The 24,029-nt window shown below is 37.3% G+C and overlaps 1 protein-coding gene across 4 annotated transcripts in view; it reads left to right on the plus strand.

Moving 5' to 3' along the window:
• Window positions 1-1,112: 1,112 nt before the first annotated feature.
• Window positions 1,113-24,029, plus strand: part of WDR11 (WD repeat domain 11) — a 34,977-nt gene continuing 12,060 nt past the window's right edge. Inside the window, exons 1-19 of one of the 4 annotated variants that reach the window (XM_090145583.1) lie at window positions 1,113-1,337; window positions 1,851-1,962; window positions 4,433-4,586; window positions 5,332-5,505; window positions 6,850-7,033; window positions 7,788-7,953; window positions 8,857-8,971; window positions 9,205-9,400; window positions 10,661-10,764; window positions 11,653-11,829; window positions 12,393-12,477; window positions 17,543-17,649; window positions 18,758-18,833; window positions 19,963-20,071; window positions 20,604-20,728; window positions 21,071-21,218; window positions 21,647-21,753; window positions 22,227-22,341; window positions 23,021-23,192. In XM_090145583.1, the coding sequence (XP_090001709.1) occupies window positions 1,252-1,337; window positions 1,851-1,962; window positions 4,433-4,586; window positions 5,332-5,505; window positions 6,850-7,033; window positions 7,788-7,953; window positions 8,857-8,971; window positions 9,205-9,400; window positions 10,661-10,764; window positions 11,653-11,829; window positions 12,393-12,477; window positions 17,543-17,649; window positions 18,758-18,833; window positions 19,963-20,071; window positions 20,604-20,728; window positions 21,071-21,218; window positions 21,647-21,753; window positions 22,227-22,341; window positions 23,021-23,192 (2,512 nt within the window). In that variant the 5' untranslated portion in view covers window positions 1,113-1,251. Of the gene's footprint in view, window positions 1,338-1,850; window positions 1,963-4,432; window positions 4,587-5,331; window positions 5,506-6,849; window positions 7,034-7,787; window positions 7,954-8,856; window positions 8,972-9,204; window positions 9,401-10,660; window positions 10,765-11,649; window positions 11,830-12,392; window positions 12,478-17,542; window positions 17,650-18,757; window positions 18,834-19,962; window positions 20,072-20,603; window positions 20,729-21,070; window positions 21,219-21,646; window positions 21,754-22,226; window positions 22,342-23,020; window positions 23,193-24,029 lie in introns of all 4 variants that reach the window. The other 3 variants (XM_031597382.2, XM_090145584.1, XM_031597380.2) reach the window with 3 other exon arrangements.

Consider the following 24,029-nt stretch of genomic DNA (forward strand, 5'->3'; position numbering starts at 1 on the left):
AAAGCGATGCTCCAACACTGCAAAAATATGTAGCCGGCATTACGATCATGCCAACTTTGGCCATCTAGTGGCATCTTTTTCATTATGAAAAACAACAAATAAACAATTATTAGCAATCTCTATTTTGAAGAGAGACAGCCCCCCCAAAACCACAATGTACATCAAGCACAACTCAAGAAACCTGCTTGGAGCTACAGGATTATTGCCTTCTTATTGATGCTGTGGCATAGAAAATATATGTAGAATCATAAAAATCAGGGAATGACTTGGGTTGGAAGGGACCTTAAAGATCTGAACTGCAAATGGGGCCTCATGAGGGCAGACCAGAGGGGGACAATCCCTCCTTCACCCCGCTGACACCCTGTTGGTGCAGCCCAGGATGCAGTTGGTCTTCCATGCTGTTAAGTGCACACTGCTGGCTCACGTCCAGCTTTTCATCCACCAGAAACCCCATTTCCTTCTTGGCAGAGCAGCTCTCAGTGAGTTCTCCCAGTCTGTCATGTATCTGGGATTGCCCCGACCCAAGAGCAACATCTTGCCTTTGGCTTTGTTCAACCTCATTTGTTCACATGGTCCCAGTTTTCAAGCCTGTCCAGGACCCCCTGGATGGCATCCCTTCCTTCTGTTGTATCAACTGCACTGCTTGTAACGTTTGGGTGCTCTGCACCTTGGTGCCTCGCAAACAGGCACTGCCCAAGGAGGTTGTGGATGCCCCATGCCTGGAGGCACTCAAAGCCAGGATGGATGTAGCTCTGGGCAGCCTGGTCTGCTGGTTGGTGACCCTGCACATAGCAGGGGGGGCTGAAACTAAATGGTCATTGTGGTCCTTTTTAACCCAGGCCATTCTATGATTCTATGATTCCATGCTCCTGCCCAGGGGTAGGTCAGCATGGACGCTGTCAACAAGCACAAGTGATGGCTCAGAGCAGGGCCGGGGTGACAACCGCAAGGGCACAACCGCAAGGCTGCCGCTCCAGCCTAAGGAAAGAGAACAGGTTTATACGGAAACGGTGAAACTGCTGGCCGGCAGCCGGGTGGCAGCACCCCGCCCTGTGCCTGAGGGCCGGAAAACGCTCCGCATAAGGCGGGGCGATCCGGAACTGCCGTTCTCGAGGCGCGGGGCGCGGCGGAGCCCGGCGGGACGGACCGACGGGTGGGGCGGTGCTGCGCTTCCTGCGCCGCGGCGGCGGGTTGTGCCGCGGTCGGTAGGCTGTCGGCCGCGGGGCTGGGATCGGTGCTGCCCGCATCGCCATGCAGCCCTTCACAGTGAACATCAAGCTGTCGGCGCGCACGCTGACGGGCGCTCTCAGTGCGCCCAACCGGGGGGCGGCGGATTGGTGAGAGGGGCCGGGCCGGGGCCGGGTGTGGGGTTACGGGGGAGGCGGCTTCTTTGTCCCTTCCCAGCCCCACTCTGGAGAGTGGTCACTGATGGAGTGCTCGTCCCTCCTGGCATTACAAAACACCTGCCTCTGTGTTGATGTTAGGGGAAAAGGCTGTTTACGAGGGTGGATAGAGATAGGACAAGGAGGAATGGTCTTAAACCGAGACAGGGAAGGTTTAGGTTGGATATTAGGAGGACGTTTTTCGCACAGAGGGTGTTGACACACTGGAACAGGTTGCCCAAGGAGGCTGTGGATGCCCCATCCCTGGAGGCATTCAAGACCAGGCTGGATGTGGCTCTGGGCAGCCTGGTCCAGTGGTTGGTGACCCTGCACATAGCAGGGGATTGGAATTAGATGAGCACTGTGGTCTTTTTCAACGCAGGTCATTCTACAGTTCTATGATTCTATGATGTGAAGTGCTGCTTGCTCTGTTTGTTGCTGGTTTAGTGATGAGATGTGCTTTCCTAGGGGCTGGCAGGGTCTGATTGCGTATGGATGCCATTCCCTCGTGCTGGTGGTGGATGCCAATACTGCCCAGACTTTGCAAGTTCTGGAAAGGCACAAAGCAAATGTTGTCAAGGTGAGACACACGTGGTTTAAGGTGTATCACTTGTCTCTGGTGTACATATGGTGTACATACCTATGCAGACACGTATGTTTAATCACTTCAAATAATTGAAATTATTTGCATATATGTTTACATCAAGTATTAGAAGCAGTTGAAATTGTCATTGTCAAACCACGCATACTCAAATTGGGGCTGTGGCTGACGGTAGACTTTTAGATCTTTAAAATCATATTTGACTTTTAGTAAAGAGAGGTTATTACTCATTTATTGCAGATAAAAGATGCTGTTGGTAGCAATCACATAACATACAACACTCAGTTAACCAGAGCCTATCGTGCTTTTTAGCAGCTGGTTTGGGCAAGCATCCCCTTAGCCTCAGTTGTTTCCAGGCTAGCCTTGAAAATGAATAAGACATCTACTGTAACATAGATAATTTTGGGCTTCTCACTGCAAGAAAAGCATTGAGGCTCTGGAGTGTGTCCAGAGAATGGCATTGAAGCTGTAAAGGATCTGAAGGAGCAGCTGAGGGAACTGGGATGGTTTAGTCTGGAGAAAAGAGGAAGCTCGGGGGGAACTTATTGCTCTCTACATCTCCCTGTAAGGAGGTTGTGATGAGGTGGAGTTGGCCTCTGCTCCCAGGTAACAGCAACAGGATGAGAGGGGAAGGCCTCAAGTTATGTCAGGGGAGGTTCAGGTTGTGAAATAGGAGTAATTTCTTCTCAGAGTGATGAGGCACTGGCATAGGTTGCTTAGGGAGGTTGGAGAGACCCCATCCCTGGCAATGTCCAACAACTGTGGAGATGTGACAGTGAGGGACGTGATTTGTTGATGTGGTTAATGGTTGGACTTTATGGTCTTAGAGGTCTTTTTCCAACCTTAATGATTCTACAATTCTGATTGTGTAAAAAATACAGAAAATGCAAGTGGTATGGAGATGGCAGCTTTAATGATGTCTGTGTTTTAACATTTCCACTGAGCTTGGATAAATTGTAGCAAAATATTTTTTGACCCAGGTAATGATAGCATTTTAGTGTACTTCAGTTATGTTCAGATTTGAGAACTAACTATTTCAATAGGATACCAAATTAAGTAGTCCAAGTAGTTTCTATGTTACTTACAAGATGCATTTTTCACGTCCATTCTTTGGTGACTCATTATCAGAAATAGACTGTAAGAAATTGACTTATTTGTGAAGAGAAAGATTGAAGAGAAATTCTTTTCCACTTTAATTAGAGATTATTTGAGAGCTGTGATCATTGGTAGATACCTCTGTATGCCTAAGAAATATTCTTCAATTCCTGTTTCTATTTATTTTTTTTTAAGAGTTTTACTGCTAAAAGCTTATATAGACTGGAGGAGTTATATAAGACTGTTGTCTGACTGTTCAAATCTTTGTAGCAGAGGTTCACACCAGCAAACAGTTTTCTTCCTCAAATCGCCATGCTTCAGTTTTGAAAAATTTCAAAACACACCACTGTACTTAAAAAAGAAAGAAGCGGTTGTTTCATAAACTTCCTGCAGTCTGTTTAGCTACTGATCTTTTAAGTCTGCCTATGTTACAGCTGTGTCTGGAATAGGTAATGATTGCATTGAAAAATATCCCATGTCATTTCTCAGGGTGGTAATTCTGTGTTTGTGGGAGACTGATAAATTTGTACAGAGTGGATTATATCTTTTTTTTTTTTTTCAGCTTTGCAAAGAGTGCTTGAAGGAGTGCTTTTACAAAAGAAAGTGTAATTACAGGAAGGATTTTTTTGATCCATTACAAAAAGAGAGGATTGAAATCTCCCTTGGTGTTTCTTTCTCCATGTTAATGAACAGGACTGATAAAACATCCTGGTCAGATCTCTGACAGGGGTAGCACAGGGCCCTGGGTGCAGTTATAAATCTAACTCTTGTTGCAATTAGTGATGCCCAGTGGCAACTGTATTACCTTATCATCTTTTCAATACCTGCAGAAACAGTTGTGTTTGGCCTAACCCTTTCTCCATTGGCTATGGGGACAAAATACAACAAGGTAGCTGCAAGATCAGTTTTGTAACAGATGAATTTGTATTTGCATAGCATTAAGGTTTACTTACTCCTTTAGCATCTTTGTTCTCTGTCAGCAGGAAGTAGCAAAACAATTCTGGATTGAATAATTAGGGAAGGAGTCAGTGTTATCTCGTTGTGTTATCTCTGCAGACTTGTAAACAGAATGTATGACAGAATATGTCAAGATACCTAATTTATGTGTGTATTGCCATCTTCCTGCAAGCCAGTGTAGCTTGCAATCCCAAACCAGAAAGTGGTGTATGAAAAACAGTAGTGGTGGCATGCTCAATGGCACAGAGATAGCAGATGCAGTAATGGATGTTATCAAGTATTGCTATACATTTTGGTGAGTTAATTATTGTTTGTTTGTCAGTCTGAAAAATATTAAGTTGGATTTCTCTGTTGTATGTGTTTTTCTCATTTGACCACCTTTCATCTTTATCTTCAGGTTAAATGGGCTAAAGAAAATTACCATCACAATGTTGGCTCTCCATATTCTTTACGTTTAGCTTCTGCTGATGTTACTGGTAAAATAATTGTATGGGATGTGTCAACAGGAACAGCTCGTTGTGAAATACAAGAACATGCAAAACCAATACAAGGTAATGGTAATGCATGATGCTTGATTGAAAGTTGCTTTACAGAGTAGCATGGACAAGTCCATATTCTAGGCTCAGTTCAGCCAGTGAATTTCAATCTGAAACATCACTCTGTATTTATGTTGTACAGAACCGCATCAGTTGTGATGAAAAGAACCATGCACCATCTCAGATTGACAGTGGTGTTAGTATTGGACCTGGAAACAGATGTTTTCTTCAGATAATCTTTAGCAAGATTCTTGAGTTCAGGTCTCAAAAGAAACTAAATGTAATGCACAATCAGATATACAAATACAGCTTCTAAATGCTATAATGAAGATGCATGATTGCCTATCATCACAACTCAGCATCATTTAAACACTCAAGATAAATGGGCCAAAAAACCCTGATTTCTAGGTTAGCAACCTCAGCTAGAATCAGAGGTGGCTATACTGAGAAAAGTGTACTGGAACAGTTAAGGCCTTTTTGATTTGGAGATGAGTCAGGTTCCCCAGCTCCATAAGTACTGCTTTACCTTAGGACTTACGTAACTTCTCTATGCTGTTAATAGTCTTAATGCACTTAACAAAAATAGAAGGGTATGACCAATAAACCCACAGAGAAGTATGCTTTCAGAAGACTTCTGTATATCTTGTTACTGACAAGTTGCCATTCACAGTGTATTACAGAAAAAGAATTGTTTTAAAATAGAACAGAGTTTTTCTGAAAACTAGTTTTGGTGTTCACTGGTCCTTCTTTCTTTTGACAGACATGCAGTGGTTGTGGAATCAAGATGCTTCTAGAGATTTACTGCTTGCAGTTCACCCACCTAACTATATTGTGCTGTGGAATGCAGACACAGGCACCAAACTTTGGAAGAAAAGTTATGCAGAAAATATTCTGTCTTTTTCATTTGACCCGTTTGATCCATCCCACTTAGCATGTAAGTTTGTATGTATAAAATAACAAGAAAAGACAGATGTAATGTTAGTTAATTGAAGGTAGCAGAAAAACAAAATATCTGTGTGATTGTGTCAAGAATTGCAGATACCCGTGTTATAGTATATAGTATCATTAGTTCAAATTGGAGGGGTGCTATAAGGGAGGGGAAAAAAAGATATGTTGTAAGTAACATAGAAAGGAAGTTGGCAGGTGTGACCAGGAAAAATGTGAGACCAAGATGTCGAAGTAGAGATATTGAGATTAAAGTAATGGAATAGATGGGGTTATGTTATTAATGCCAGGAAGAAGTCTCTAAACAAAGACAGGGGAATCTTTGGCCTCTATGAGATTGTCTAAAATAAATCGTAATTGGGAGAGGGGAGGGCAAAAGTGCTCATGAACAGAAAATACAAATTAGAGATCTGAAAAGAAACCTTTGTGATTTCATAAAGAAGGAATGCACCTGGGAGAGAGAGGTGCATAGAGAGCTGAGGAAGCCAGGCATAGAGAACTCTGTTGAACTGATATAAAAGGCTATAAAATAATAGGATGCTGAGAGAGGATTCAGTGAGATAAGAGCAGACCTGAACTAAATGGTATCTTCAACAGAAGTTTTTGTTGGAGGAGGAATGTGAGTATCAGTTTCAGAAACAATTCAAATGATAAGGGGGGATGTAGCATGTGCTAATTCAGGTTTTTGTGTAGAGAAACTAAGATAAATAAGAGTCACTATTTCTAGCCTATCTTGATCAATCCTGGTGTGTTAAGAGACAAACTGCAGTTTCCAGGATTTGTAGCTGTGATTTCCTACTTTATATCTGTTGTACCATTCAACATAGGAAAAGAGCTTTGAGGTATAAAACGTAGTAAAATCTTAGCTACATCTTTACAGGTTAGCTGAATCTTTATCCCTCCACACAAATAGTGTGTCTTAATGGTTCTTTGAGCAATGTACTGCATGAGAAGATCAAATGGTTATGCAGCCAGTGTGGGCAACTCTACTTTCTGTAGAAACTTAACAAACAATAGCTGATGACAGAGAATAACTGTACTGAACAAATATGGAGTGATAAACAAGAAATTTCTACCATTAATCCACGCAGTGTTGTGTTTTTTAATACTGACTTAATTCTGAAATTAATTGCTTTTTATGCATTTTCATTAATGGTAGTGAGCTGTCTTTTGCTCTTTCAGTAGAAGGTGCCTGTTGTCTATAATTACACGTTTTCTGTGTTAATGCATTAATTAGGCTATTATCATTTATCTCCACCAAAATTTTATTGAAGTAAAATGCCAAAACAAAATTGCAGATTGCATTTTGTAATAATTGTTTTTCCCCGTACAGTGCTTACCAGTGAAGGGATAGTGTTCATCTCTGACTTCTCTCCTTCCAAAGCTCCTGCCAGCTCAGGGAAGAAGGTTTACATCTCCAGTCCCCATTCCAGTCCTTCTCATAGGCTGGCTGCTACTACAGGGGCCAAGAAGGCCCTTGATAAAGTAAAAATCTTAATTAGTAATGAAAAACCAAGGTAGGTTTCTTTGTGGATACGTTTTTTAATGCCTGTGTGTTCTGTAAGTAGTATTAGATTACTGTTAGATTGAATATAATTTAATTAACTAAATCAAATTAAATATTAAAAAAAAAAAACATGTATTGTTTTTTTCTATTGTTTGTCTTCATGTCACTGAAAGTAAGATGCATCTGTGAGGAAGGTCCCTGGCTTCTTTTAATTCATGCTTATTCAGCTTTGTTTTTTTAATTGAGATTCAGTTGATGCCCCCTTTCAAAAACTGGTCCTTCATTTTAGTTACAGCTTTCTTTTTTTTGTCACATCTATTTATAATATAAACAAATATCCTTTTGTTTGCAAAAATCACTTATTGCCATGTAAAGCAAATACAGCCTTTAAGGAAAGCTGGATGTTGTTCTCCCTTGACATCCCTGAGCTCTGAATGAAAATTCTGACTATCATTGATTTTATATCAGATTAGGAGAAGAGGACTGGGAAAGTGACTGCAAACACAAGGTGGCTTATAGTCCTGGAGACGGAAGCTGATAATGGGGATTTAGTGTATGGCAGATGTGATTAAAACAAACAAATAAAAAACCCTTAAAAAAGGCATTAAATCAGTTAAGAACATGTCCAAACTGAACACAGCGTAAGAATAATTTTCTTCAGCATGACTTACATACATGCAATTCATTGAATTTTATACATCTAACTGGAAGAAAGTTGCTTTCCTTTTCTGGGCCACTTAAAGTTTATTTTTCATGTTTTTCAGTGCTGAATCTGTGACACTCAATGACTGCCTTCAGTTATCCTACTTGCCTTCTAAAAGAAACTACATGTTGTTACTGTATCCCAGAGAAATTCTGATTCTTGACTTGGAAGTGAATCAGACTGTGGGTGTGATTGCAATTGAAAGAACAGGTGTGCCTTTCCTACAGGTAATAAAAATTGGATTGGTTTTTATCATTGTAATGGATTATTGAGATGAATTATAAGTTCATGACCTACTGATTCTTCTATTTTGATTAATGCTAGGGAATGAAAAGTAATATATTCATCAGAAGTATCCTCTGTACCAAGCACTGTTTAACTTAGTGTTCTGATGTCTGTAGCAAATCTGATTCCTTTTGTTGCTGCAGAAGTTACCAGCATGGAAACAATGCTGTGAAGAATGGGCATTTCATTCTCTTCTGGTTAAGCTGCTCATATAGAACTTAATACTAGTTCCTTGAGTGTTTGTCTTTGCTTAACTGGATATCTGCATCTAGTCTGAGATCTTATTGAAGCACCTTTATTCTCATGAACATCTTCAGTGATTTTCATGATCATCTTTAATCATGAACACTTCTATTACCAAAACATAATGTTTTAAAACAAAGTGATAACTGAAGACTACATATGAGTTTAAAGAAGGAATGCAATTCAATTCAGATTCAATTCTGTTTGAATTCAGTACAATTAAAACAGAAGCTCACTGAAGTTCTCAAAGCCATCTATTGGTACATGAATATGCCATAGTGTAGTTTTACTATTTGATTTAAAAATTTCTCTTAAGTAATGATAGTTTTAAGAAATCAAACTTAAAATCTTATCAATCTTAAATACTATTGTGCTCTTTCCTTTTTTTTTTTTTCTTTCTTTTTCTAACTTTTTCCTAGCACTGATTGTTGAGTTTTCCTTCATTACAAGTAGTGTAGCTATAGAAATTCATTGAAATGATGACTTAAAGGTAATTTTTTTGGTGACTTACATATTCATTCTGAGTTTTATGTTTAGTTACAAGAGTTTTTTGCAAAGGTAAATTTTTTTTTAACCCTATATAATATGTTTTCTTTATGTAGGTAATTCCTTGTTTTCAGCGTGATGGCTTATTTTGCCTACATGAAAATGGTTGTATAACTTTGAGAGTTCGCAGATCTAACTGCTCTGCAGCTGGAATTCCAAATGAAGAGCCAGGTAAGTTATGTGTCAAAAATGGCAAGAAATCAACTTTGAGGCATTTTATTTAGTATTTTAGCACCAGTGTCAACCATCATGCCTTGTGCACAGTGGTGAATTACAGCTCTACTAGTGTTTTTTGTCTTCAGTAAATTTGTGCTGTGTTCTACCAATTTTTTTTTTTTCTTTTAATTTTTTTACTTTGTGGATATTTATATGTTTTCTGATCCAATTGCTTGTTGATGTTACAGATCCAGACCCAGTTCAGGAGCTGGTTTATGATTTAAGAAGTCAATGTGATGCAATTAGGGTAACAAAAACAGTTCGGCCATTCAGTATGGTGTGCTGCCCAGTGAATGAGAATTCTGCAGCTCTCATTGTCAGTGATGGCAGGGTAATGATCTGGGAGTTAAAATCCAGTATTGCCAGCAGAAATCTGCGTAACAGGTAATGACTTTGTTTTTCTGATCAAAGTTTCCATTTGATACATTTGCAAATGATATTTAATTATATTCTGAAAGTAATGGTGCTGTGCTTCTGTGTGTGACATGTGCTATACATGAGTATGAATGCAAGGGTGAGGGAGATATTTGGAATAAGGAAATAAAAGATAGGAATGAATATTCACATTATTTCAGGGGAATGTTTTCTTGTAATCTGGCTTTCTGTAGATTGTATCATTTTCTTCAGGATTGGAGCCCTTAGTTTCAATCATTTGCAATTTGTCAGTTTGACACAAAGCAGTGTGAGTGCACAGTAGGTGGCTTGAATATGCCTGTGTGAACAATTAATGGTTTTACATATGAAGCCTTTACAGTTTCAGATTTTAAGCAGCCTCTCATACATTCAGTTTATCAAGGTTATTCTGTTGCACTAAACCTTTAATATATTATTGGATAAAATGGATAACTTATTGTCATTAGGAAAAAATACTTAGTATACTTTTAAATTTCAGCAATACTTTTCTTAACATTTTTAACATTTTCTTTTGTTGCACATCAGTGTTGCAACATTTTTATCTTCTCATTCCCAAAACCACTGTTAGATGGATTCACTGTGTTGCATAACCAGTATAGCTGTATAGGATCTATGTGTTGCTGGGATGTATTTGTTGGCTTCCTAGGCTCATTTCTAAAGCATTGATTTTTGTTGTGCCTATATAACCGAGCAGAATGTTATATAATAAGCAGCACTGAGCCTAAAGGAATCTGGCTCAGTGACTGTAATGAACAGTAGTGCATATTTCTAGTTGGTACAGAGTCTTTAATGGCTACTTAAGAAGTCTTCCCATTAGCTCATGGGTTTGTTGGAGCTTTGAGTATACGTAGGCAGTTGTGTTTCTTTCGTTTACATGAAAGGCATTATCTGGAATTGATGAAAGAAGGTTTTCTAATTGAAAGTTTGGGAATCTGTTTTTTAATATCAAACATGCTTAGCAATGTTTCTTAGCTGTATTCCTTAGCATAACTCTAATATGTTGAAAAGCCTCTATTGAATGATTAGGTACACTTGAGAGCAAAGGATGCATGAATTTGAGATGTGTATATTTCTGTTTGCATCATCTGCTGGTAAGAGTTGGGTATAATTTTGTCAACATACTCTGCAAGCAATAAGTGAGAGAGCAGCCTGTGGAGAAAGCAAAACTAAGAACCTGAGCCAACAAGTCATCCACTTTGCATCAGGAGTTTGTTTTCATTTCTTTCACAGCAGTTCAAGTGCATCACCTTTGTATTCCCCGGTCTCATTCTGTGGAATTCCTGTAGGAGCATTCCAAAATAAACTTCCTGACCTCTCATTAGACAACATGATAGGTAAGAGTATTTTCCATTAATATTACTGATACTGATCTCTAGGATTTTTGAATCATTGTGCATTTTGGTTTAAGATTACACATGTTAGAATTATTTTGTGTGTAAATTAAGTACTAATTCTAAAAGAAAAGAAATATAATACCCATCCATTAGAAAACACTAATATTTTTGAGGTTATTCTGTTGAAGACCAACATTCAAAGTTCACTTACTCTAAGAAAAAAATGTAATTTAAAATGGAATTTAGCCAAAACCCCTTCTGTTTTTAGATGTAATCTTAAGTGTATGAAGACAGTTTTGCTTGATGCAATGCATCTTTGTAAAATCTAGATGGCAACATCAGTACTGAGAAGTGTTTCACAAAGAACTTCCAAAAATGGTTACATTTTTAAAACTAATTTTTTAGTGGAAAAGTGACTAGTGCTCCTCACAAGTATCATGGTACAGATTTGGATTTGCTTTTGGAAAGAAGATATTTAGTGCATGATTCTTTGATCTTCATTTCCTTTAGTTGTTGGTCTCATAGCTATTGTTAATTTGCACTTGATGGCACTTGGGCTTACACAGTTGATTGCAGCAGGTGGGCAGCAAATGGGTTTTTGTACCCATCTTCAGAGGCCCCAGCTGTTCTTGAGCCCATCTTCCTTTATGTCCTGTTTTTTTTTTTTTTTTTTTTTCCAGTGTTAGGGAAGAAAGTTAGGATTGTAATATTGGTGAAGTTGCTCCAAAAAGTTTTATCGTACCAAGTTCAACAAGAAGAAATGCTTCTTCAAATAAGTTTTGGCAGTTCGTAAGGTTATTTGCAGTTTTTCTTTTATTAACTTCTGTGATGACTTTCTGTAATCCCAGATTAAAATTGAATGCTGACAAGATCTTTAATTTTTAGCAGGGCAAGGTACAGTTGCTGGGGAAGAACAATTGAAAAGTTCTTTTCTGCAAGAAGTTCATCTCAAATTCCTGCTGACTGGACTTCTTTCAGGCCTTCCTTTGCCTCCATTTGCTATCCGCATGTGCCCACCTCTTACAACAAAAAACATTAAGCAGTACGAGCCACTCCTTGCTGTTGGTAAGTATCTTGACTGGTTTATTGATTACTCTGCAAATTATGCAGTCTAGATTAAATACAAATACAGTTATGTGTTACCAGAAGGTCATTATTTCAGGGATGAGAAAGGAGACTTATTTTAATGATTTGGTAAAATCTATGCATGGATTGTCCCCTAGGATTATTGGTGATTAATAGTTAATACTTTTCCTTAAGACATTTACTCATCTTGAGTCATCAAAACAAACAAACAAAAAAACCTTCCTGTTTTCCTGCATCTGGGTACCTTGTGATAATACAAGAAGGCTTTCCATAGGCTCTACAGATAGGTTCAGGAAAATGTCTTTATTCAAACTGATTTTACTGGCTGCAGAGAGAATCTTGAAAGGTATGAAATCTGGAAGGTATGAAGGTTTGAGATCTAGAAATCAAAATATCTCTTCTAGAATTGGTAAAGTACAGTAGTTAGAATGGCAGAAAGGAGAAATAGCTGTAAATCCTGCATTTTCACTGAAATATGGAATAGAAAGATGAAACAAGTCTTGAATATTCTATGATTTATTTTATTAAATCATTTTTTATAGGTACAAGTAATGGCTCTGTCCTGGTGTTTCATCTTACAAGTGGACTATTACACAAAGAATTGAGCATCCATTCTTGCGAAGTCAGGTAAGAGTTTAATTCCTAGCATAATCCTTCAGGGAGCCAAAAATTAAAACATCTAATGCGTTCAAAGCAGTGTGTGGTGCCTTATTTTGTTGTTAATGACACCCAAGTATTTGTCTGTTGAGCAGTCTGACTGGATGGTATCTTTTCTTCATATGAACAGTAACACAGTGTTGAGATTAGAGTGAAAAATCCATTGAACTATAAATATTTGAATTTTTTTCTGTTCTGTCTGATCTAGTGTGTGTGTGTCAGCTACTTCCCATTTCTTTAGCACATTCTGGTACAAAGATGTCTTTTTAGCACAAGAAACTATTTCAGTGTCTTATTTATAGTCCTGAGTAGCACACTGTGTACTTTGAAATAATTCTGTTTTGTACATCAGAATTTATTTATTTCCTTTGCTCACTTGTGAAACTGCTGTTAACATAGTTCTAGACCTAACTGAAGTCCAAATAATTTTATCTTTAAAAATCATTCAAAAACTTTGAAGACTACATACAGGACTCGGGATTTAGCAGTCCTAACTAAGGAATGGAGTCAGTTTGGAACCTGTAACACGTGGTGTTTGTGTACACAATGGAATAACTATTCATGTAACTAATGACAAAAATATTCAAGGTGCTGACCAGATGTGTATTTTCAGACAGGATTAACGAAGGGAAATAAAATATTTTAGTAGGAATATTAATTAAATTTATGTCAGAATTGTGGCTTGAAGCTTTCTTGAGGTTATGGTCTTCATTTTACTGTCCATTCTACAAAAAGAGAAGAACAGAGCTGTCTGAGAATAGCTTCATCTAAGAGAGCTCATTATGTAAAACTGCTTTGAATCTACCACAAAAATCACATAAGCAAATCTGCATTTGTGGTGTGATTAGCAGACACTTCAAAAATAGAATTCCTCTTTCTGTTTTAATCCATTTGAGTGTTTTTTGTGAGTTTGTTTGTTTGAAGAATACTTAGAATATAAATTTAATTTTATGTTCTGTTATGCAGCCTGGAGAGGTGCTGATTTTTTTTTTTCACTATAGTTTCTAGAATTTAAAATTAAAACCACTACTAATGCTTCACAGATTAATAAAAAATAATAATAAAAATTGGAGAGGCAGCTTTGAGAACATATTTCTATTCTGGTTCATGTCAGTTTCAGGTGTTTCTGGAAGTGCTGTTGGTGCTTTTCACGTTGCAAAATTTCTGCGATGTTTGACAAACTTTCAGAATGCTTTGCCTTTCTTAGCAGGTGGTCCTCACTCAGGTGGTATTTTTAGAACACACAGTGATTGTGAATTTTGTTCAAAGCTCAGTCATTAAATCCTTTAAATATTTATTTTAGTTTCTCAACCCTTAATGGCAAGAGTGACTTTCTACATAATTTTCAGAAGTTCCTGGGAGCGCTTTAAGCAGTGTAGAAGAAGGCACTGTGGTTATGTTAAATTAATATTCCTGGAGCGTAACAGTTTTTCTTTCAGTGGGAATTCTTACTTTACTTCTGAAATGCAGATAATTTGCATAATGCCTCTGTGTCAGTTTTAACTGAAAACACACCTTCAGGAAACACCATTTTAATGTGAGTTGATAATGCCCTGTAATTGTAACTCAGTGCCTTGTAGTGTATGAAGACAATGTAATGGAACTAAGGATCTTTATATTGGCAGCCATCCTTTACATGTCAGCTGTGCTAAAATAACAGCCAGTAAGTTTTCTAGATGCTAGCAATTATTACACCTTCTGGAGATTAGTGCTCTTTTCTTCCAAGCTAGATTATTTGGTCACACGTGGATTATTTTTTTTTAATGTATTTATTTCTGTTCATGGCTGTTACTTTGCTGTTTCACTGGGATTGTGTGGGCTATTAGTTTTCCTTTGAGTTTAATTTGTTTTTCTATTAGGAGTACAAGGCAGGAGGAAGCAGAAATGCTTCAGAGTCCACAGAGATGAAAAGTCAATCAGGCTAAACTAGGAGCATTAGTGGGCAAAAAACAGCAGAGATCATAGCATGTGTAGAAAAAGAAGCTGTGAACAGGAGGTTAGTCTTCCATTAGCATACAGAGAAGTGTAATATCTTTTACAGATAAAAGGAATGTGAAGACAAATGCAATAACTAATTCTTACAACTGCTTTTTTTTTCCTAAGTTGAGCAATCTAAATTATTTTTGTACATTATTGAAGTAAAATCACAGAATCATTTAAATTGGAAGTGACCCTTAAAGGCAGTCTGATCCAACTCCCCAGCAATGAAAAGGAACACCTACAGCTCTATGAGGTGCTCAGAGCCCTATCCAGCCTGACCTTGGGTGACTTCAGGGATGGGGCATCTCTGGACAACCTGTTCCAGTGCCTCACCACCCTTACTGTAAAAAAAAAAAAAACTTTTTCCTTATATCCAGACTAAGGTAAGATAGGTGATGATAGTACATTTTCAGTGTAGAGGAGAATATATTCAGTGTGTACATAAAAATGCCTCACTAGCTATAAATAGAATGGCCTGCAGGCAAAACTTGAGGGTTGCTGAGTTACATCCAAGTTTTGACAGTTGAGTTTACGCTCATTCTCCTTTGGGAGACTGTTTTGCAAACATTCATCACCTTCTAGGAAAAAAAAAATCCAGCACAGAGTAAAATAAATAAAGTGTTTTCCATTTCTGCCATATAGATGTTGGTGTGCTAGATTTATTTCTGTGTGTTTTGTATTGCCTGATGGGTGTTAAGTGGCATAGCAATGAAATCTGCCGATCCAGAGCTGAATTCCAAAGTCATCATTTTGGGAGGTTGCAAAAAGCAAAACGTATAAATGGGTTCAAGAAACAAGTGGGCTGTAAAAAGTTTGTACATCTAGTTTTGTTTCCATTTTTACCTCTTTCCTTCTTTTTTTTATAGTTAATTGAACTAACAGCTGCCTTGTCGTAAGGTCATAGCAATACTTTCCCAGCTAGAAATGTCATTTGTTTCTTTACACATTTTAGTCTACTCTGTAATTTGTCTGCGATGAAACCATTCATCAGAACAACTGGGTTTTACACCTGAAGTAACTGAAATAAGTTGCACGTCTAGAATCTCTGAATTTTACATTTTGAAAGAGTAGATGCTATCTGAGAAACAGATTGCAGCTGAACGTAACCTGTAGTTCTAGGAGATAAAGTTGTCTCTTATGGAGAAATCTTGCAAATGGAATTACTGCAGTAGGGAAGACATTAGTTGTTTCCTTTATTAAAAAGTAAACCACTGTCTTCATTAATTTGGTGAATAAGTAGTTCCTTCAAATTTCTCAATTTACATGTAGGACAGTAACAAAAATTTGTATTGTTTCAGGTGCAAGCTGTTAGCTGGGCTGAGGTTTGTGTTTGATGATAGGTGTCCTGGGATTCTGTTATCTTTATTGGCACTGACACATGGCCAGCTGGCAGCAAACGAAAGGACTTCTGGTGTTAAATTTGTGCAGATGAGTGAGGGAAAGAAAATGCCTCAGGTCTTTGAGTGAGAATGGTGAATAACTGTTGTCAATAACAGTGCATTCTGAGTATTCTGTGACTTTTCCAAAAAAGCACAGTGGAATAAAAGTTAAAAGATTGCCAAGGTGTCAGAATTAATGTTTCTTCCATTTCAGAATATCCTCTGCATTAGGACTGTTTGGAGGCTTGAAAGGAGAAACATTATTGCAATCATAGATTTCTATTCAGTCTTTCTAGTGTTTTGTTTAATAACTGTGTTTCTCTAATGATGATTGAAGTTCCTGGTTAAACTTTTGTTAGTACTGGTGGAAAAGAGACTGGATTCTGAATTTTTGAGCTTTTTTTGAGGACTTGGAAGCAATGCTTTTTTTTTTTTTTTTAAATAGTTTGAATTAGGAAGAAAAGAAAGATAAATATGGCTATAGCTTATATGTATAAAATGTTATGGGAATGATTTTTGCTTTTCCTGCTCTAAATCGTGTTTAGGAAACTTCTACTCAGTACAATGTAGATTGGATTTATTGATAATAAATTATAAATATCTGTTTCATATTTCACATGTATTCCCTATGACAGACCTGGATGTTAGAAATGATGTAATGGAAGACTGAGCTCTCCTGGAGATAGTTTTTAAGTAATCAGTGTTTGAAGGATTTGAGGAAAACTTAAACCCTTTAATCCCTGTTGAAATTAGGGACAGGTATTTTAGAACAGTCTCAGTTTTCTTTCAGATTAATACTTGATTTAATTCACAGATAGAGCACTCAGATATTCCTACTGTCAGTGTATGTAGACAGTGGGGAAGGATGGGACCCAAAGGTGCTTACATTTGATACAAGCATTGTAACTTTACATCCTTGCAACGTTTGAAGGCATTTTGGTTTGTGGCTGTTTTTGCATGATCAAAGGAAAAATAATTTGGACTCTCAGTTTGTTTCTGATGGCTTGTGAAATGTGTTCAGGGTCTCCCTTGTTCTATCACTTCTGTTTCTCCACTCTCTAGACAGCAAGATACCTGTCTTCTCACCCTGCTGTCCATGATTATTTCTCCCTTTTTCTGTACTTAAAAATCTGAGTTACTTAATGGGCAACCTGTTCCAGTGGGAAGAACCAGCAAGATTGTGGATGCCCCATCCCTGCAGGCATTCAAGGCCAGGCTGGATGTAGCTCAGGGCAGCCTGGTATGGTGGTTGGCAACCCTGCACATAGCAGGGGGGTTGGAAATAGATGATCATTGTGGTTCTTTTCAACCCAGGCCATTCTATGTGTCTATGATTTGGTAATCTACTCCAGTGCTGAGTACATGGGGTATTTTTCCATAAAAATTAGCTGTGCTGCTGACTGGAATTTTTGTTTAACCCAACAAGAACTTTATTACCAGCGTTGTCCTAAAGAAAGGCATTGGTTTTAACTTAAACTAGTAACTTTGTGAATTTATATCGTAGTTGTAAATGCTTGACTTCTTTCTCTGCTCAAATACAGTATTTTCATAAAATGTAGAAAATCAACTCTGTGGTATTTTCGAACTTGAAGAACATGCATGAGAATAAATACTGTCTTTTCTATCCATTTGAGTATTGCAGTTAACATGCTCTGTGTTGTTTCTTCTGATTGTAGGGGAATAGAATGGGTCAGCTTGTCTGGTTTTATTTCCTTTGCCACATCAACACCTAACAACTTAGGGCTGGTGAGGAACGAGCTGCAGCTGGTGGACCTGCCAACAGGTTGGTGTTTCCTGAGACATCTGTCCAAGAGGCTGTCAGATTTGCTGAGGAGCCTCAAATAAAAATTGTTAATACTTTATTTTGTCATGACAACAGAAGGAAAAAAAAATAAAGAGGAATGTAACTGATTCTGTTCTTCCTTGTGAAAGCCACATGGTGTGTTCCAACTGGTGCTCTACAGCCAGACTTGAAACAATACTTTTGTAGATATTCCTGTGGCTTGGGCTGAAAGCATGTGTGTCAGCAGTATCTTAGGAGCGTTCACACAACATGACTGTTAGTGCTATAGCTTGTTGACAAAAGGCATGTATTTCCAAATGTGTTTGTTCAGAGTCTAAACCCATTGTTACTGGTTGTTCTTCTGAGTTTAGTAGTCTGTTGTTTCTGTCTTTGTATTTTTGCATTGGTATAACACTGATGTGTATGAATGTGAAACTGGTATTGCAGTAATTAAATAATAGGATTATTCTATAAAGGATTGGAAGGGTTAAAAATAAGTATCCTTTTTAAAAGATATAGTTGTTAGCAAGCCTAACATTATGTTTTTCAAACCATTCCGTGAATACCAAGAACATTTGTGATTATTATTTGCAGAATACCAGGAGGTTAAATCTGAAATTTAGAGAGCACTTTAATGATAATTTTAAATTATTTTTGAGTGGGAAACCCTAGAGTCATTTAATTTCTAATTGAAGAGCCTGAATCTTGCAATGCATGGCTAATTCTCAATTGCTTTATGTAGCATAAAGTGATTTTTTTTTTTTTTTAATTTATGTAAAAGACTCAATTTTTCATTTCCAGGCTGCTGCTAAAAGAAGCTATCCTTTTAACTGGCAATATTGCGTATTTTTTTCTTCATAATGACTTTTGTTTGTTTAAATCAAAACAGAAGAGGTGCATCAGTTTCAGTTGTTGTGCTCCAGAAGCAAGTCAGGGATTGTGATACACAGTAGAGTTTACATTCAGATTTTGAGATACTGTATAGCAATGACTGGAGTAATGTCAGTTATGCAGGTCACTTGGGGATGTTCTAGGTGAGTGTGGTTAAGTGTTTTTCCTTTCCATCCACCATGGAAATTTTTGTGTTTGTATCATTATTGTGTTCCAGGCAGGAGCATTCCATTTCGTGGGGAGAGAGGCAATGATGAGCCAGCTATTGAAATGATAAAGGTGTCTCATTTGAAGTAAGCAATTATGACCTTTCTGAAGTTAATAAACTTTACTGTATTGTGTGAAGATCCTCATTGCTCAATAGAAATAACAAGAATATCAGGAAAAAAAAGAACCACCAGTCCAGAAAGGATAAGTGAATATGTAACAGCATTAATGAAAGCATAATTTAAAGTATTAGAGCAAAAGTTGGAAATGTTTTTGTGGTAGATTTTCTCACACACTTCAGAATTCAGTCATAAAAGATTGCTTTGCTTTCCTGTATAAATGGAATTAAAATAGTGTTGAATTTAAGAGTTTTTTCTTTAAAACTGAGGGAAAAAAAAGTAGTCTTCTCTAGCATGCATAGTAATATTTTGGAAAATGTTTGTGGTCAAGTGTTCAGCCATATAATGGTCTTGCTGATATTTTAATATTTAAGAACAGCGCTGGGCTTAAATGAAGACACTACAAAGAGCTGAGCAAGAACAAAAAAGTGTAGTTTATTTGAGTAGAGATTAATGAAGTTGAGAGGAGTACATAAAGCTACAGAACCTGTCTGTATTTTCATGCAACATGTGAAAAGTGGAAGATCGAAGGTGTTTTCCTAAATTAGCTGCACAGATGAAAGATCTGAAGACATGACTGACAAGTGGTTTAGTGTAAGAGGTTTTTATGGTCATTTATCAATGGATTAGGAAAATGCCATGTGTCTGGAGCAGAGAAATAAATGTACCAGACTGCAGACTTGGTGCATCTTTCTGATAGATTGTGCAGTCATTGACTTGGGTTTAATGTGGCTAAATTAGAGGGGCTGCTGCTTTCTCTGGATTCATTCCTTTGTATCCTGTACAGTAACTGAACAGTGCCACCAACCTGACAGAAATATCTCATTCTTTTAGCCTTGAAGTAGGCCTTCATTTCAAACTGAGTCTTAAGCATCTGAGTAACACAAGAAAATCACAAGCTTTGGATTGGGATTTGAGCCAAATTAACTTACTCTTCTCTGTCTTAGTTTTTGAGTTTTAGTTGTGGGGTGGTTTTTTTTTTTTTCTTTTCAAATCACTGCTGTCTGGAATATGGATGTGGAAAATGTACGAAGTAAAATACTAAATTTAAAGTGGAAAGATTTCTTTTGATATAGTAAACTGTTGTGTGTTTCAGGCAGTATCTAGCTGTAGTATTTAAAGACAAACCACTGGAAATCTGGGATGTCAGAACTTGCACTCTGCTCAGAGAAATGTCTAAAAACTTCCCTGCAGTGACTGCTCTGGTAAGGAATAGAATCTTCCTTACTATTTGTTAAGTGTAATTTGTTGAGGAAGTATGAAAACTTATGAACATTTCTGCATCAAAATATTATTATATCTGTAGTAGATATGTGCTTTCTTCCCCTCCCCTTCCCCCCCTTTTTTTTTTCCTATCTGTTACCAAATAGAGGAAGGAGAAAGGAGATACTGCTAGATACTTGGTCTGTCTTTTGGGCAGTGAAGGAATGTGTCAGAGAAGGCAATCTTCACTGAAACCATTATAATGAACAGACAGTTCCTCTGTGAGTTCTGGGAGCAAACATAAAAAAGCTTTTTTTTGCAGTAGGGATAGTGAAGCACTGAAACAGGCTGCCCAGGGAGGTGATGGATGACCCATCCTTGGAGATGTCCAAGGTTGGGCTGGATGGCATTGTGAGATGTCATGTTCATTGCAGAGGAGTTGGACCAAGTGATCCTTAAAGGTCCTTTCCAACTCAAACAGTTCTATAATTCTATGATTTGGATTTTCCATTTTTCTTACACAAATTTTTGCAGGAGTGGTCACCTTCTCATAACCTGAAAAGCCTGAGAAAGAAGCAGCTTGCAGCCCGTGAGGCCATGGCCCGGCAGACAGTTGCATCGGATACTGAAGTTAGCAGCGTGGAATCTTCTGTTATCAGGTATTTCTGATTCAAATTTAGTCTGTTTTATCAGTTGTTCATTTCCCCGTATCCTGTTGTTCTAAAAAACAGCATAATTTCAAGCTGATTGTTGAGTACATACCAGGCAAAACAACTTTCTGTGCCACTCTCGAACTTTCAGGCATTGATCTCTGATTTACTGCAGAATGAGAAAAACTGTACCAAGTGGAACTAGTGTGTGTTGCAGTCCATTAGTTGCATCATTTTTAAATCATTGTTCTTTTGCCCCATGAACTTTTCCAGGAGTGTATAAATGAGTTAAGTGTTGCAATTCTGATTTCAAGAAACGAAGACTTCTGCTTCACTGTGTTCTTTTTCAAGCTTGTTACAGGAAGCTGAAAGTAAATCTGAGCTGAGCCAGAACATTTCTGCCAGGGAGCACTTTGTGTTTACAGATGCTGATGGGCAGGTCTATCACCTCACAGTAGAAGGAAACTCAGTGAAAGATAGTGCAAGAATTCCTCCCGATGTAAGTTTCAATCTCTTGTGTAGTGTTTAGATACGATCCCAAAACTATGGAAAAGTTTATGAATATATTTACAGATTTATTACTTCTGATCTACATAAAATGAAACTGAGAGCTATCAAGTTGGAGAAACTTCCTTTATATTCCTTCTTCTAATTTTTGTTTTTTGTTTTAGCATTATTGTTTAACAATTGAGGACTGTCACATTGGCATTTCGTTGTGACAAGAGATAGAGAGGCTGATTTCTATTGCTTTAAATCCAAAATTTCCCACGGGGATCACTGACATTGAATAGAATTCTTTCAATTTTTAACTGAGAAGCATTTGTTTTATTAATTTCATACAATTTTTAAAATATTAAAGTTTTCATGTTTATTCCTGTTTGGCTCTACTTACTGTAAGATTTTATCCTGCTTCTGAAATATTTGCAGGGAAGTATGGGCAGCATTACATGTATTGCCTGGAAAGGGGATACCCTGGTTCTTGGAGATGTTGATGGAAACTTAAACTTCTGGGATTTGAAAGCCAGAGTATCCAGGTATGAATGCAAATGATGTCTGGTAAGCTTGTGATAATGAGTGTTACAATAGAATTGTTGTAGTCCCTCATGTTTGCTTTTCACTGTGGAAGTGTTTGAGGGGAAAAACAGAAGTATTTTGAAATACAATTTCAGAAAATGCAGTACAATTCTCTACATTTTATTTTTTATGTTTTCACATGGATTAACATTTTATGAAATATTTCAGTTTAGCTAGATATCATTCTCCTGTTAAATCTGCAGTGGCTTCTCAAAATTTTAAGTAATGCCTGAAGCAAACAACTGCCTTTTTACTTTCATGATATTTTGGATAGCCAGATGTACCTATTTTGTTTATACGGATTGTTGTCCTTCTCAGTTCCTTCTCAGTCTGTGCCATATCATGATGTGTAATATTCACAGAGGGGATTTAACTACCCACAATGTTAGCTGTAGCATGATTGATAACAATTCTTGTGCTATGCTGTTCTTAGGGGGATTCCTACACACCGAAGCTGGGTGAAAAAGATACGTTTTGCCCCAGGGAAAGGAAATCAAAAACTTATTGCTATGTACAATGATGGAGCAGAAGTTTGGGATTCAAAAGAGGTAAACATTGGTTGTGTTTTGTTACATGTTTCTTTGCAAAATACATGTATTGCTTCTGAAAATCAGGAAAAGTCAAAGATTTTCCTATTCATGATATCTTGCTGACAGTTACAGGAGGTATTACATATGTACCAGTTGGTATTACAGGAGGGTTGACATTTCTGACATAAAAGCATAGTTCAGTTGTTAAAACATATCTCAGCTTGTTTTTTATTTTTTGAGAGTAGTTAATCATCACATCACATTCCCATAATACTATGTTAATATTATGTTTAAATGTATCTATATGCAAGTTCAGTATTTATCGAGGAAGTTCATGAAAGAACATGAGTTAATCTAGCATAAAGGCATCAAAACAGAAGCAAAGGATTGGAGTTGACAAAGGATTTCCCCAGTTTGCCATAGGAAAGATAACAAAAGGAGAGTTATACAGTTGTGTTCAAAAAAGAATTTTTTCATAGCTATTGATTGGGGAAAAAATATTGGTTTAGGGCAACTAAGTGCCTTATTTAAAGGTTTGAGCATTTCCAGCTCTCCAGAGGAGACTGAGATTGAAGTGATTTACAGCTAACTTCACATTTTATTGCAAATCTTGTGGCATGCCTCAGAGGGTGTGACAGAGTCTTACACTGTATGATGGAGATCCTACTAAAAGTGAAAAATATCTCAACTTTTCAAGGTACAGATGGTGAGCAGTTTAAGAAGTGGAAGAAATGTGAATTACCGAATCCTGGATGTAGATTGGTGCACTTCAGACAAAGTGATCCTGGCATCAGATGATGGGTGCATTAGAGTTCTGGAGATGTCTATGAAACCATCGTGTTTTAGAATGGATGAACAAGACTTATTAGGTATGTTGATTTCTGTTTTGCTATTCACTGCTAGATATTTCATTTTGAAAGAGAACGCTAAAAATGTTCAACAACTTCAGTAGAAAATAAAGTTGTCATATGTGGATGATTAGGTATCCCTGTACTGTTTTTCACAGTTGCAACTAAAATGAAGCAAACTATGCAAATAAATGGTAAACACAGAAAATTCTGAGTTAGAGAATACTGTTTTTAAATTAGGAATCAGTTGACTGCAGTGATTTGCTATCCAAAATGAGTAATGCTTTGTGTAGATTGCTGCTGTACTTGATAAATATTTTTACTTGAATCTGTGTCAATTTTCATCTAAAAAAGCAAATTGAATCTGGTAAATAATCAGTTCAATCACACATTTTGTTTGTAAATGTACGTGAGTGATACAATCTAAAAGATTCCTCCATGTGCATGATTCTGTTATTGATCTGAGAAATTCCTAATGAAAAATAAAACCAAGTCCTTGTCATGATTCAATACATTACAGTTCCTTCCTGATAATCTGCTTACAACCCACTAACTAAGGAACCTTGCTGGACTGACAGTGCTGTCAGCTGACATCCTTTGCTTTTCTTATGACAGACCACACTGGCAGTTGTAACACAGAGTTGTATTCATGCTTGAGTACATTTGCACTGAATCTTCATGTGAATAATACATACTACTTTCTTTTGCTTCATATTAAGTTTCTTCACCTGGAGGATTAAAAGTATCAGTGTTGTTTTGTAAGCTGGCAACCATTTAGGTTACTTTGATTAAAATAAACTCTTTGTATTTCAGCTGTCAAACAAGCAATTTGGTCTAATGGCACGTTGTTTCTTGGAC

The sequence above is a fragment of the Phasianus colchicus genome, chromosome 8, assembly GCF_987193195.1.
Source record: "Phasianus colchicus chromosome 8, bPhaCol1.hap1.1, whole genome shotgun sequence".
Classification (NCBI taxonomy): Eukaryota; Metazoa; Chordata; class Aves; order Galliformes; family Phasianidae; genus Phasianus; species Phasianus colchicus.